Here is a 16,097-nt window from a genome sequence, read left to right as displayed (position 1 = left end):
ATTGTAGTGAGCTGAGATCGTGCCATTATACTCCAGCCTGGGCAACAGAGTGACACTCTATTTCAAAAAAAAAAAAAAAAAAGAGGGAATCCTGGATTACCTATTAATTGCTGCTTAACTCAAACTGTTATTCCTATGATCACTTTACCCTAATATATCAGAAAAATAACTAGCCAAGGGAACGTCTTCCAGAATAGCCTTCCAGACTGGAAAGCAAAAGAATGGAACATTGTTGGGATGCCTACTCACCATCCCTTAAACTTGTGCCCCCCTACTCCTTTTTTAAGTTGGCTACAAGGAGCTGCTTCTGGCTAAAATTATCTGTTTTGACAGCATAACAAAAAAGAAAGAACATTTCCACCACACCCACTACCATTCCTCCAAATTTCTGAATTGTCTCCTTTCTATTCCTCCAGCCATCCCCTTAGCTTCAACCTCTAATACAGCTTATGGCAATCTTCCCCCTGGCCTCCATCTCACAATGAAGTATAGGCTAGAGTCCAAGTAAACCCATCCTGGATGGGTTTCCCTAGCAATGGAATAAGAAACAAGGAAAGAAGGAGGCAGCCTGTAGGTGGATGGATAAATTCTAATGGTAGGAAAATCTCTTTCCATGACTGCTTCCCCACTACCTTTACTGGTGGGAGGTACCCTGACTGCAACAATATACGAGAATTTAATATGCCCCTTACACCACCCAGTTCAGATGCTTATCCAAGTGCCTGGTAAACACGATCTCTCTTCTATAGCCCAGATTGTGCCTGAATTCTATTACCCTGATTTCTTCCTGGCAGGCAGGAGTTGGGGCAGCTATAGATATAGCCTGGGCCACTAGCTCTGATGAGGAAGAATATAGACCAAAAGACTCCTTTTTAACAATCAGGATTGGCACAAAAACTTCCACATACAAACATGAGTGGTTGAAGAGACTAGGAAGGGAAGCAGAGGGCTGGGGCTAATCTAGCCACCAGGCAAAGAAAATCGAGAAGTCAACATAAGCTGAAATTACTAACAAACCATTTGTGCTTCTAACTACACTATTCAAAACACCACAAAGACAAGTATTCTCTGCTTCTGCCTCTTCCAGAAAAACAGATGTCCTCTGTAACAACACACATTTATCCTCACAAACCCAACAAGGCCACAAGTGAAGGCTATCAGGCAAGAACTATGAGACACTGCTAGTAAAATGACTTACCCACCTCAGACGAAAAATACAACTAGATTTAGAGGAAGCTCATGAAATGTAAGGCATCATCCAGCTCACCAGTAGTTACCCAAACTGGAGTAGAAGATAACAGGCTCTGGGGCGGGGGTGTATAGTTGCCATGACAGCAAGCTGGCTCAGGCAGTTTCTCCCACAAATCAGCATTTACAATAGAATTCTTAGCAAGGCTGAAAAGGGAGGGGGTGGAAACACATCTTGGTGCCCTCCTAAGAGCATGCACACATGAACAAGCCTGTATCTAAAGCAGAACCCGAGATGGGAGGCCTAGCAAAGTTTCAGAGAACCCCTCGGGGGTGGGGTGGGAGGGAATGGGACCTTGCCTTTCTCTTTTCTGCTAGCACAGAGGATCAGTTCTCTTTACAATGAAACAAAAGCCTGCAGAATCAAGATTTGATACTTTGTTTAAAGGAACAAGGAAGACAAGCTGACTTTTCCCTCATGAGTCTATGCACAGTGCCTGTCCCTGTCAGGTCATATAATACCAAGGGGTACCAAGAGATTGAACAGGCCTACTTTTTGTTGACCAGGCTACCTGTGGCCCTGGGAAACATTAAGCTCTGCACTTTCCTAATCATCTTAGGTTTTAGCATGCCCCTCCAGATGTGGTTTTGATGTTTCAGCTGACCTATCTCTGCCCAGCTTGGAGGATATACAGTATTCTGTGGTCCTTCCCTTCAGGTAATAATAGGATTCTCCACTGCCCAGGAAGCAAAGATCCTGGGTGGGGGATTGGGGGAGGAGTGGCATGCAGCAGTAATTCAGTCACATTATAAGACGGCTAACAACAGCTTCAGCTATCCTCCACTCCAAAGAGATTTCCCAAATATGTCAACCCCTTCAGTAAAGAAACTGACAGTGGGATGGTACTCTCAGGCAGAACAGGGCCAAGGACAGAAGGGGATTAGCCTAAATCTGGCTTTCTGCCACACTGGGGTTTCTCTTATTAGATAAAAGCCACAGATGAAAATTCAAATGAAAGAGTATTAGAAAGTTAGGCTTCAGCCCTGTGAGTAAAGGACTACTTGAGTTCCCTGTGCTCACAAATGCATTAACCAGGGAGATACCGTGTCCTTGGGGAATTTAAACTTCACCAAAGGGGAGGCAAGCTGGGAGTAGAGCTATCTGCCCCACAGTAAACAAAGGCGGAGCCTAAGCAGGGGTAAAAGGCTATCTGCCTCTCCCCTGTGAGTGTGTGTTCTAGTACCCGGGAAAAAAAGGAAAGCAAAGCAACCAAAGAAACGTGATAAAGCCTGTTGCTTAGTCCACCAGACCCACAGATAGAAGGGAACCACACAACAGTCAAACATTCTAACCTCTCTAGAGACTAGGAATTTAGGATTAAGGCCAGAATCAAAACTGCTGTTCAAAGCCCACTTCCTCGGTAGTACTCTTAAGGTTTTTATTATTAATTATTTTTTCTCTTTTTGAGGCAGAGGTAGTCTGCTGACCTTACACGCCTGCAGTTGACCCCTCACTCCCCCAATGCCGATACTCGCCCAGGCTGGAGTACAGTGATCCGATCCCGGCTCACTGCCACCTCCACCTCCAGGGTTGAAGCTATTATTGTGCCTCAGCCTCCCAAGTAGCTGGATTACAGGCATGTGCCACCATGCCCGGCTAATTTTTTGTATTTTTAGTAGAGATGGGGTTTCATCAGATCCACAGGTGGACCTCAGATCCACCCGCCTTGGCCTCCCAAAGCGCTGGGATTACAGGTGTGAGCCACTGCATCCAGCCTCTTAAGTTTTTTAGACTAGAAAAAAATTAAAAAGAGAAAAATATCAGGGACAATTAGGAAAGAGGTATTAAAAACAGATAAAGTGAACTGTACATTTATAAATGGTTACAATGGTAAATTTTATATGTATTTTTACCACCACTACCACACACACACAAAAAAAAGAGATAAGGAAAAAGACTGCATTTAAACATTATGTTGCCATCTGTTTCCCATTTAGACCGAAGTACAAAGGAAACGCAGAACTGAAAGTAAATTTGACAAGGTGCTACACTATAAAAGACCAATTCCAGGCCAAGAGCAGAAAAGAAAGATGGATCCTAGAACACCAGTGTCTCAGTTTTGGACTCATGTAGCTTCCCAATAAGGGTGGCTTGGATGTTCACACAAAGTAACCAGGAAAATAATTAAGTGACAGTCCCACTAACAGCATGAGATGCCATCAGAGAGTGCAGTTTCCAGCTCCAGAGGAGGGAGGAGTCTGCAAAACCCACATTCCAGCAGAATGCCTTAAGAGGATAACAGGTAGACCAAACAACCCTCCTCCCATCCCACAGGTGTCTCCTCCTCAGTAGGGGTTCAAAATTCAGCAGAGCAGAAAGTCAAAAGATTAAGCTTCTTCAGGCTGGGGAGTAGAAGTAATGATTTCATCAATATTTAACTATTACCCTACTTCCCCATTCTGAGGACTTCCTCACTAGACCTCAGCTCAATAAGCAAATTTGGCAGGCTCTGAGTGAGAGTAGCTTAAGAAACATCACCCCAGGCCGAGTGCAGTGGTTCATGCCTGTAATCTCACCACTTTGGGAGGCTGAGGCAGGCAGATCACTTGAGGTCAGGAGTTCGAAACCAGCCTGGCCAACATGGTGAAACCCATCTCTACTAAAAAAAAAATTAGCTGGGTGTAGTGGTGGATGCCTGTAATCCCAGCTACTCAGGAGGCTGAGACAGGAGAATCACCTGAGCCTGGGAGGTGGAGGTTGCAGTGAGCAGAGATCATGCAACTGCATTCCAGGCTGGACAGCAGAGCAAGTCTCCATCTAAAAAAAAAAAAAAAGAGGGGGGGGTGGGGGGCAGGAACCACCCACCTTAGAACTACTCCTAGAATGTCCATATTTAAATACTGAGCCTAAGACTCTGCAGCTCAACACATGGCCAGTTCCTCTGGCTAGCCTGTCTTCCTCTTTAAAGCTATCTGGTCTCCAGAAGAAAGGAGATGAGAAAGTACCATTGGCCATAAAGTCACCCAGCCAGTCCATCTCACTTGAACAGATAATGAGAAGTTGCTGGCAAACTGAACAGAAGAAAAAAATCTACCTAGAAAAAGGTGACTGAGGAAGACAACAAGCTCCCATCCCAGCATCTCCATGCCCAGTTATAAAAATAAGTGAGTATTCCAACAATCTTTAAGTATTTAACCTAGAGGGCAGATGTCCACCAATTACCATGCTTTTCTGAAATACACCCCCTCCCTCCCAAAAACATTCTCAGTTATTTCCCAGAGGAGCAGCCAAAAAGAAAAACAAAAATAAAAACTTACCAAGGGAAAGAACAAAGAATAAACCACATGAGTTCTTTCACTGGATCTTAAATTTTAGCAACAGTTACTTTACTCTCTCAAGATCCTCTAAAACCTCAACTCGTATCAGCTCCATCTATTAGACAACACCCTAGACCCTGGAAAATCTTTTTTTTTTTTTAATTGAAACAGTCTTGCTCTGTCGCCCAGGTGCAGTGGCATGATCTCAGCTCACTGCAAGCTCTGCCGACCCTGGAAAATCTTATGGCTTACACTAAAATTAATCAACCTCTTTTAATCAGAAAGTCGTTTAAAGAAATCACTAGAATAGGCTGGGCACGGTGGATCACACCTGTAAACCCAGCACTTTGGGAGGCAGAGGTGGGTGGATCACCTGAGGTCAGGAGTTCGAGACCAGCCTCGCCAACATGGCGAAACCCCCGTCTCTACTAAAAATACAAAAAATTAGCTGGACGTGGTGGCACGCTCCTGTAATCCCAGCTACTCAGGAGGCTGAGGCAGGAGAATCACTTGAACCAGGGAGGCGGAGGTTGCAATGGGCCGTGATCACGCCATTGCACTCCAGCCTGGGCGACAGAGTGAGACTCTGTCTCAAAAAAACAAAAAAGAAAAAAATCACCAGAATCACCGTTCATTCCACCAACATTTTATGTTCCCACTTTCAGTTGAACAAATATTCCACTAGAGTCACCTGGAATTCATTATTCTGTCTCCACCAAATTGCCCAAGTCAATCAGAAACCTTGAGACTGGCACGCCATGTAATTCTCTGCCATACACTCGCTTATCAGCTCTGCTTGGAAGAAATGTTCTTAACCAGTTCGGCTTGCACTGATCACACTTCCAGGTCATTGTGGGTAGGGCCAGGCAAGTTTGGTTGGCTCCTATATTTGCACTAATGTTGAGAGAAGTACTATCCCCTCCCCTGCCGTTTCACGTAGATTGAGTGGGTGTAGCAGCTGCAAGAGCACCCCGTAAGAGGAAGGGCCCCTGGCCAGAGGTTGAGAGGCGGTCCTGTGGCCTCGAGCTCCTCCAGGGAGGGAGGGCACCGCGCTTCCTCTCAGCCAACTGCTGCCTCATTTCCTGAGCAAGAAGAGGGAGCGGAAAAGCTGCCAGCAGGCAGGCCGGGGTCTTTCCGGCGGTTCCCACCCCACAGCCCTCACCATTTCACAGGAGGCTCAGTACTTCCTCTCCCCGAACAAAAAAGCACCCACCGACTGTAACCCCTTGGGCAGGAAACCTCAAGCAAGAGCAAAGTTCTCCCACCCTCCAGGGGGAAGTGGGGGAGGGAGAAGCCGCTGAGCCCCTCCCCCGGCCGCGCCCGGATCAAAGGGACTGAATGAATGAGGTGGAGAAAAAAAAAAGAGGAGGAAGGCCACACCCCAAACCCTGTGCCTCAATTCCTTCAAAGGTCAAGCCTGCTCGACCGAGCACTCAGTTTCCCCCTCGTCCGCTTGCTGTCCTACTGGAGCTGAGCCCCACCCATCCTCCGCGCTCCCAACTTCATCTCCGAGCAGGATGGCCCTCAGAGGACCATGCTCCACGGCAAAAGGGACCTTATTCCGCTTGCCGGCTACTCCAGCGCCTGACCCTCCCTCATGAGCCTCGCCATCTCCGTACCTGTTCCCGAGCCCGCCTTTCTCCCTCAACTTCTCGTTGGAGGCGCTCAGCTCGCTCCTCTGCATCATCTGCCTGCTGCTGCAGAACCTGGATCTTGCGCTTCACCGCCTCGATGGTGGTGATCCCGGCCATGGTGCCCACCCAGCTACTGCTCGCGCTCCGGTTCCTGCCTCCTCCGCTCGGCGTTGCAGCCTCCTCTCACCCTTACTTCCGCCTGCTACGCCCTGAAATACCGGAACTTACCAACCCGCCCGGATGTGACGTTCCTCTGCCGCGCCCTCCCACCGCCAGGCAGGCGGGAAGGCAGTCCACTGGAGGGAGAGCCGCGGCAGGGAGTAGATCCTCCCAGTTGCCCCGGGCTACTGCTCCCGGCCTTACCTTGGGCCAGTAAACTGGGACGGGGTTGGGACGAGGGAATGTTACCATGGTAACTGGGCGGCGCTTCGTGGTCTAGCCTTTCCCGCCAGGCTGGCTGCCCACAATGGTTGCGCCCTTTGCAGGTAGTCCGCTGACCTTACACTCCCGCAGTTGGCCCCCACTCCCGCAGTTGGCCCCTCACTCCCACAATACCGATACCCCTCACCGCTCACTGTATTTGCTCCACAATATAAACATCCTACAAGTCTCTGCTTCCACTCACCCCACGACAAACTCCAAAACCAAGTTCTAAGAAAAGTCTAAAAGACTTTCTGGGCCTCAGGGTTCAAAAAGCCCCACTCAGTCTCCTTTCAAAGTCAACTTAGGTAGGTAGGTTCTCTCTCCCGTCTCCTGGAAGTCAATGAATGGAACTGTCGGAGTGGAAGGAATGTGGCAAGTTGGCACAAATTCTCATTCTATTTGGCATGGTATGAACTTAAGTGCTATTTGGAACAGACTTTTCCCTTTTTTATTTATTTTTTTTTTTTTTGAGACAAGATCTCGCTCTGTTGCTGGAGTGCAGGCGGTGGCCAGATCACAACTCACTACAGCTTCGAACTCCTGGGCTCAAGCGAGCCTCCTACCTTAGCCTCCGGAGTAGCTGGGACTACAGGTGCACGCCGCCCCATCGGGCTCCCTGTTCTTTTATTATTTTTGTTTTGGTTTTTATGTTTTGGGACGGAGTCTCCTCTGTCGCCCAGGTTGGAGTGCAGTGGCGCGATCTCGGCTCACTGTAAGCTCCCCCTCCCGGGTTCAAGCGATTCTCCTGCCTCACCCCATCAAGTAGCGCCCTCCACCACGTCCGGCTAATTTTGTTGTAGTTTTAGTAGAGACAGGGTTTCACCGTGTTAGCCAGGATGGTCTCGATCTCCTGACCTCGTGATCCGCCCGCCTCGGCCTCCCAAAGTGCTAGGATTACAGGTCCCTGTTACTTTTGAGTGTCATTATGCACCAAATTAACCAACCTTCCAGCCCCTCCAAACCTTGGAATGATTCAGGACTTGGTAATTTAATCATCAGCTGAGTGTGGTAGCTCATGACTGTAAGCCTAGGACTTTGGGAGGCTGAGATGGGAGATGGCTTGAGACCAGGAGTTCAAAACCAGCCTGGGCAATATAGCAAGACCTCATTTCTAAAAATAAATTAATTAATTAATCATCACTTAAATTCCTTTTGTAGATGAGAAAGATATGCCCCCATTTTATCAGGAAGAAATCCTCTATTACAGACCACTGTCAGCCGACACGGGTGACTCATGGCTGTAATCCCAATATTTTGGGAGGCCAAGGCGAGAAGATCACTTCAGCCCAGAGTTTGAGACCAGCCTGGGCAATATAGTGAGACCTCGTCTCTACAAACAATTAAAAAATTAGCCAGGCCTGGTGGCAGTACTTCTGTAGTCCCAGCTACTCGGGAGGCTGAGGTGGGAAGATTTCTTGAGCCGGGAAGGCAGAGGTTGCAGTGAGCCGAGATTGCACCACTGCCTCCGGTCTGGGTGACAAATTGAGAGCCTGTCTCAAAAAAGTAAAAAACAGATGACTGTTACTAGATCCTTCATGCAACAGCCAGATATGTGCCTGTAAACTGTACTGTAGAATCGAGCCTCCATTCTGTTACAACTTTCACCAATTTCACTGCCACTATACTAAGTACCCCAAGGAACTGTTGGTGAGTTAGAAACTTCCCCTTGGCCAGATGTGATGGATCATGCCTGTAATTGCAGCACTTTGGGAGGCTGCAGCAGGTAGATCACCTGAGGTCAGGAGTTTGAGACCAGCCTGGCCAACATGGCAAAACCCCGTCTCCACTAAAAATACAAAAATTAGCCGGGCATGGTTGTGCCCACCTGTAGTTCCAGCTACTCAGGGAGGCTGAAGCAAAAGAATTGCTTGAACCTGGGAGGCAGAGGTTGCAGTGAGCTGAGATGGCGCCACTGTACTCCAGCCTGGGTGACAGAGCGAGATTCTGTATCAAAAAAAAAAAAAAAAAGGCAAAACAGACCAGATGCAGTGGCCTACGCCTGTAATCCCAGCACTTTGGGAATCCGAGGCAGGTGGATCACAAGGTCAGGAGTTCAAGACCAGCCTGGCCAAGATGGCGAAACCCTGTCCCTACTAAAAACCACAAAAGAAAAAAATAAAAATAATAAAAATAAATAATAATAATAAACTAGCCAGGTACGGTGGCAGGCACCTGTAATCTCAGCTACTTGGGAGGCTAAGGCAGGAGAATTGCTTGAACCCGGGCAGCAGAGGTTGCAGTGAGCTGAGATCGTGCCACTGCACTCCAGCCTGGGTGACAGAGTGAGACACAGTCTCAAAAAAATAAAATAAAAATAAAAGAAACTTTCCCTACTGGCACTGCCATGCAGGATTTCTGGAAGCACAATAGTAAAGAGACTTGAGAATGTTATCTTCCCTCTTATTTCTTTGTATTCCTTCCACCTTCCCAGTAGGTAATCGTGATAAATTTTTTCCACTGGGGCAGCTCTCTTTTCTCCTAGAAAATTAGGACATGGAACAGGACTTATAACAAAGAGTCCTAATCCCTGAAAGGAATAGTAGGCAAGACAGTTGCTACCCTCAATGTTTAGTTCTGAGAATGCTCCCTCCAGAGCCTCTGTCTTCCTATCACCTTTTGGAAATACCGAGCAATGAGACTATTCAGAAGAAACAACTTGGATAGATAATAATTTTCTCAATAGAGTAACCTGCACACTGATTTTTCCCCCAGAAATTAGGAAGGAAGATCAGGGTTCTGACACTTAATAAACTCTACCCTGATGGCCTAAGAATGTTTCTAACTTGCTTTGGAGAAGTCTGATCAAGATGTGGCTGAAGTGACACTTTGTCATCTGGGTGCTGCTCAGCAGGGGGCACTATTGTACCTCCCTGTGCCCTGGTAAAGAAGCAGAAGACCTCATCCTAGCCAAACCAAAAGGGTGTTGAGAGCACCACTGCATTCCTGAGACTGGTAGATTTGAGCAGATAATCTCCTCTTGATCCAGGGAAACAGATGGACTGACTCATGATAGCCTTTAGAAGCACAATGGATAGCCAGCAAGGGGCCCAGTGCTATTGTTTTCCTAGTAACCAGCAATACAGTATATCAACAGGTGTATATGTCCATCGTTGTCCCTTCTGTCCCCATCCTTCCCACCACCTGTCCCTAAAAAACGATGTTATGACTCTATGTCCTAACAATGCACTCCTCTTTCCCTTTGTTTCTCCCTGAACAGCATCTGATTTCATATTGGATTAAAATGATCTTAGATGTGGTTGCACAACAATGTGAATATGCTACTACTGAATTAGACATTTTAAAATGGTTAAAATGGTAAGTTTTATGTATGTGTATTTTACCACAACTTAGAAAACAAAGTTAGACAAACTTAGGGAGGAAAAAAACAAAAGTGTGGACTCGCCTTGCCATACCCTTGCCCTTTCTTTATTCAAGCAGTCCTAGTAAATCCTGCACTTTTCAGAAAGGCTTGTCAGATAACCTGAACTGCTTGTGTAAACATGTAGTTATTGACTCCCTCCTCCTTCTCTACCCCTTATATCTACATCAAGATAATATGCTCTGTTTACTTATTTATTAACCTCAAGGACAAAAGCTGAGCTGTTAACTTCCTTTGTATTGGACAGAGTATATTCCCCCCAAAGATGCATATATTAGGCTGCTGATGACTCTTACCTTTGTTTTCTGCTTTTAACCTTGTTGCTCCTTATTCAGCACCTCTCCCAATTCCTATAAACACTGTAATTTCCTTCTTTGACCCTTTGAGGCAGGGGTCATCGAACTTTTATGGTCTTGTGGCCAGAGAGAAAAGAAAGCCAGCAGATAACATGTACATGAATGAGCATGACTGTGTTCTGATAAAACTTTATTTACAAAACCAGGCTGTTGCAAGATTTAACCCACAGGTGGTAGTTTGCTGACTCTAGCTTTGAGGAAAGAAACCTTTCTTCTTGCTTGCTCCTGGCCATAACCTTCCTCTCCTGTTTCTTGTTCTTTATGTATATCTCTGAGGGTACTTTCTGACTTGGGAAAGCTAATGAAGGGAAGAGGGGTTGAATGAGTATTTTTAACCCTCACTTTACATACTTAAATGGGTTTTGGTGGATTCCTATGTAAATATGAAGAAGTTTCTTTCAAATGAATATACTGAGTAGACCATATCTAGGTGAGGGATGCTATGTGTGTGTATGTGTATGTACATGTGTAAAACAGATTAAGATAGACAGAATTCATCCCCAGGAAATCCTTTTATATTCCTAATGATTTTGATGTATTGCATAGAGACTCTGTGTCATTCTCCTTCTCATGATCTCAGGTTAGACTTGTTTGTTCTTTCTCTTGGTCCTGGAAACACCTCCTCAAGCCCACATACTAGCTGTTTCAGCCTAAGAACAGACCCAGATTGATGTTACCCAATTTATCACAAAACTGTTATTAACCTGACATTGTGCTAGTTTGTGAAAACTTCTATCTTCATGCCCATATGTTAGAAACAGATCCATTCAAATATACCAGGAACCTAGGCTATACAACTCCAGCAGGCCATCCACTTGCCCAAAGCCTGGGGGTAAGCTATAGATTTGGTAGGGCTGTTTTTTGTTTTGTTTTGTTTTGTTTTTTGAGTTTTCCAAGAAGGGGGAATTTTTATTATTTTAAATAGAGACAGGGTATTGCTCTGTCACCTAGGCTGGAGTACAGTGGCATTATCATAGTTCACTGCAAGCTTGAACTCCTAGCTTCAAGCGATCCTCCCATCTCAGCCACCTGAGTACCCAGGACTACAGGCACATGCCACCACACCTGGCTAATTTTTTTTTTGAGACGGAGTCTCGCTGTGTCGCCCAGGCTGGAGTGCAGTGGCCGGATCTCAGCTCACTGCAAGCTCTGCCTCCCGGGTTTTTACGCCATTCTCCTGCCTCAGCCTCCCGAGTAGCCGGGACTACAGGCGCCCGCCACCTCGCCCGGCTAGTTTTTTGTATTTTTAGTAGAGACGGGGTTTCACCGTGTTAGCCAGGATGGTCTCGAACTCCTGACCTCGTGATCCGCCCGTCTTGGCCTCCCAAAGTGCTGGGATTACAGGCTTGAGCCACCGCGCCCGGCCCACCTGGCTAATTTTTAAATTTTTTGTAAGGATAGGGCCTAACTATGTTCCCCAGGCTGGTCTTGAACTCCTGGCCTCAGGCGATTCTCCTGCCCTGGCCTCTCAAAGCAAAGTGCTAGAATTACAGGTCTGAGCCACCACACTGAGCACAAGAAGGGAGAATTAATAGTTTGTGGTGGCCTGGCCAGGTGCGGTGGCTCACGCCTGTAATCCCAGCACTTTGGGAGACCAAGGTGGGCAGATCACAAGGTCAGGAATCGAGACCATCCTGGCTAACACGGTGAAACCCCGTCTCTACTAAAAATACAAAAATTTAGCCAGGCATGGTGGCGGGTGCTTGTAGTCCCAGCTACTTGGGAGGCTGAGCAGGAGAATGCTGTGAACCTGGAAGGTGGAGCTTGCAGTGAGCTGAGATGGCACCACTGCACTCCAGCCTGGGCGACAGAGCGAGACTCTGTCTCAAAAAGAAACAAAAACAAAAACAAAAAAACCTATAGTTTGTGGTGGCCTTAATTTTTGGAAACAATGAGTTTAAATGATGTATATTATCCAGTTTGTGTTTCTAACCTCTGGCATAATATATTCAATTCCCTCCACTTTCCCTGGCCACTGAAAGTGGCGGAAAACAAAACAGAAGATCAGAAACCTAATGGCAGAGGCCAGGCATGATGGCTCACACCCCTAATACCAGCATTTTGAGAGGCTGAGGTGGGTGGATCACTTGAGGTCAGGAGTTGGAGACCAGCCTGGCCAACATGGTGAAACCCTGTCTCTACTAAAAAATACAAAAAATTACCCGGGCATGGTGGTGGATGCCTGTAATCCCAGCTACTCAGGAGACTGAGGCAGGATAATCACTTCCTCAGAGCTGAGATCTTGCCACTGCACTCCAGCCTCGGTGATAGAGCAAGACTCTATCTCAAAAAAAAAAAAAAAAAAAGCTCAGGCACAGTGGCTTAGGCTGGGCGCAGTGGCTCACTCCTGTAATCCCAGCACTTTGGGACACTGAGGCAGGCAGATCACTTCAGGTTAGGAGTTCAAGACCAGCCTGGCCAACATGGCGAAACCCCGTCTTTACTAAAAAAAATACAAAAATTAGTTGGGTATGGTGGCACGCACCTGTAATCCCAGCTACTCGGAAGGCTGAGGCAGGAGAATGGCTTGAATCCAGGAGGCAGAGGTTGCAGTGAGCCAAGATTGCGCCACTGTACTCCAGCCTGGGCAACAGAGCGAGACTCCATCTCAACAACAAGAATAAAAAGAAACCTGGCTGGGTGGGGTGGCTCACGCCTGTAATCCCAGCACTTTGGGAGGCTGAGGCAGGCGGATCTCCTGAGGTCAGGAGTCTGAGACAAGCCTGACCAATATGATGAAACCCCGTCTCTACTAAAAATACGAAAATTAGCCAGCCAGGTGTGGTGGCGCTTGCCTGTAATCCCAGTTACTCAGTAGGCTGAGATAGGAGGAGAATCACTTCAACCTGGGAGGTGGAAGTGGCAGTGAGCCGAGATAGCACCATTGCACTACAGCCTGGGCAACAAGAGTGAAACTCCGTCTCAAAAAAAAGAAAGAAAGAAAAAAAATCTAATGGCAGAGAGACCAAATATGAGGATCTAAAAGCATTTACGAATGGTTCATTCTGTCTGTCCTTCTAGCTATTTTCCAAAACCAAATGTGATTTTATTTTATTGATTTATTTTTTGAGATGAAGTCTCTCTCTGTTGCCCAGGCTGGAGTGCAGTGGCACGATCTCAGCTCACTGCAAGCTCCGCCTCCTAGGTTCAAGCGATTCTCCTGCCTCAGCCTCCTGAGTAGCTGAGATTACAGGCACCCGCCACCACACCTGGCTAATTTTTGTATTTTTAGTAGAGACAGGGTTTCGCCATGTTGGCCAGGCTGGTCTCAAACTCCTGACCCCAGGCGATCCACCCGCCTCGGCCTCCCAAAGTGCTGGGATTAGAGGCGTGAGCCACCACGCCCAGCCCAAATATGATTTTAAATATTACACGCTTCTTTTTTCCTACTAACTCAGTTCACTGAGAGACTTGTTTCCACCAATACTGGAACATTTTTGTTGTTGTTGGTAAGATTCCTATGGTACTTTTCTTCTAAAAAACTTTTCAATCTAATCTTCCATTTATCTTTGCGGCAAACTTCAAGGTTGAAGATGAAGGAAAGTAGGTGATGACGGGATAATATGACATGGAAAAGAGAATTTATTTTATTTTAGAATGGGAAAATTCAGCCCTAGACAAGCTGAGTAATTACTCACGGTATAGAGTGAAGACTGGTGGTGATAACCTTTACCCTCTAAGGTTCCTTCTTAGTTTCTATTATAGTCTGTCACTGTAAGGATCTCTCTGCTGCCCTATGAGCAATGCTTCGTATGGCATCTCCATGGCATAAAGGCAAATGCCCACATTGGCCAAGATAAATAAACCCATATAGGGCCAGGTCAGTGTGACCTCCATTTCCCATTGTGAAATCCGAGCTGGTTTTGTTGGACAGTTGAGAGATGAGAGGTTCCCTATTAATACACATATCCACATGCCAAGACTTGGACATAAAAGCTAAGAATGTAGCATGGGGGAGGAGGTAGGATAAGTGACAGCATTCTGAACTTCGAGTCCCCTCTCTGTCCATGTCCTGGGAAAGATAATTAAATTCCTGGGCTGGTGAGAGGAGATAAATGAGACTTTTACATGTATTTAAAAAAAAAAAAACAAAACTTTTCTTTTAACGTGTTGGAGATGTCTTAAGGAAAGAAAATACCTGCCATTATGAGAAAATACCAGCATGTGGTTATGTGCAAAAATGTACGTGAGTATATATGTCTGTGTTCCATGAACCCACAAGCGTGTTTGGAATTTCTTCATACATTAACATAAAGATCTATATGTGTAGATTAAACCCATCCTCCATCTCTCTAATACTCACATCAGCAGCCTTCTTCTCTGCCAGTTCCAGCTTCTCCTGGGCATCCTTCAAAGCTTCTGAATACTTGTCCAGCTCATCCTCTGTCCCTTTCAGTTTCTTCTGCATGGCTGCCAGCTCATCCTCCAGCTATAGGAGCCCAGAGAGTCACACACAAAAACACACAAACACAACAATGCAGGGTTGGACCCTGGGCTCTTGGAGCCCTGAGTGTAACCTCCATGTTACCGTCCCTAGCGAGACACACTTTCTCCCCAGCCACTTCCAGCCCACTGCCTCAGGAGTTATGCTGTAGCTTGGCCTGTGACCGTGTAATCTCTGATCCTAAGATGACCAAGCCATCCTGGGTTTTCATCCAAGACCCTTGGATGGTAAATATCTAAAGTGTAGATGCCCGTGATGCTATTTGAGTGAAAAGAGATGCTCTTTCCCTTTAGAACTCTTACCTTTTCCTCTAGAAGTCAAGGGTTCTTCCAAAACATGATCCATTTCTACTTAAATTCAGCAGACATACTGTGGCTCAGAAGAGGCCACTGACTTTCCCAAGGTCACAAAGGCAGTCTGAGACAGATATGTTAGATGTCCTCTGCTCCTCCAGTGAGGCTGGGGAGTCCATCCCACCCCAAAATGGAGGTGACACCAGTAGTCACTGTCTTTCCCATGACAACTCCCTTCCATTTCACAGTCTTGTTCATTAGCAGATGAGAGAGACCGATGCTAGTGCCTACCTGTTTACTTCTTTCTTCTGCCTGCTTCTGCTCAGCTTCAGCTTGCTCTGCCCGATCCAGAGCATTCTCCTTATCTAACTTCAGCATCTGCATCTTTTTCTTGATGGCCTCCATCATGAGCAGTGGCTGTTGGTAGGCTCACCTGTGAACACTGGAGAACTGGAGACTGGGGCAAGAAAGAAGGGGCTGCTGCCTGAGTGACCAGGAGGTCCCCAGACTTGAGTCTTTATCTGTGCTCATAGCTCCACCTTTTGTTCCTAATATGGTCTTTGCAGCTCCCTCCACCCCATCATTGTTCTCCTGGGGGAACACAGGGTGAGACGCTTTGATGAACTGACATCACCAGCAAAAAAATATCTAGGAACAGCTGAGGCTGATTTTAGACAATGGAAAGTGGGGGAGGGAAGAGGTTCTCCCTGACCCTAAAACTTTCCACTCATTCTGGGCAGCTCTATGGATGTTTTAAAAGAGCAGGAAGAGGGCAGGGAAGAACATTAAAATAGAGAAGGGTACTTCGGCAATTCTAGGTTGGCAGTTTACATCCAGAGGGTCCTGGTTGCCTTTCAGCTTCCCCTTTCACTGTCCCCCAGACCGTGTTGAATGCTGGTCAAACTCCATTAGCTGAGTTTTAGCTTTCGATTTCTGGTATTCAAGGAGCTTGGGCAACAGGGAAGAAGGGAGGTTACAGATGATCCTTGACAATTCTCCCAGATCCCCAGATCAAATTGCTGTGCTATTTTGAGAGTCTCCAATTGGCAGAGAGACTTTTTT

The 16,097-nt window shown here is 46.6% G+C and overlaps 1 protein-coding gene across 31 annotated transcripts in view; it reads right to left on the bottom strand.

Moving 5' to 3' along the window:
* Positions 1–15,525, bottom strand: part of TPM3 (tropomyosin 3) — a 37,188-nt gene extending 21,663 nt beyond the window's left edge. For 16 of the 31 annotated variants that reach the window (XR_012414414.1, XR_012414413.1, XR_012414409.1 and 13 more), the window contains exons 1-2: positions 15,327–15,525; positions 14,602–14,727 (exon numbers count right to left, since the gene is read on the bottom strand). Coding sequence is in view for 25 of the 31 variants with exons in the window: in XM_045362546.3 (XP_045218481.1) it covers positions 14,602–14,727; positions 15,327–15,443 (243 nt within the window). In the remaining 6 variants the exon portion in view is untranslated. Of the gene's footprint in view, positions 1–6,125; positions 6,326–14,601; positions 14,728–15,326 lie in introns of those variants that run through there. The other 15 variants (XR_012414432.1, XR_012414431.1, XR_012414427.1 and 12 more) reach the window with 1 other exon arrangement.
* Positions 15,526–16,097: the final 572 nt, after the last annotated feature.

The sequence above is a fragment of the Macaca fascicularis genome, chromosome 1 (assembly GCF_037993035.2).
Source record: "Macaca fascicularis isolate 582-1 chromosome 1, T2T-MFA8v1.1".
NCBI lineage: Eukaryota > Metazoa > Chordata > Mammalia > Primates > Cercopithecidae > Macaca > Macaca fascicularis.
This window is presented reverse-complemented; position numbering and strand designations above follow the sequence as displayed.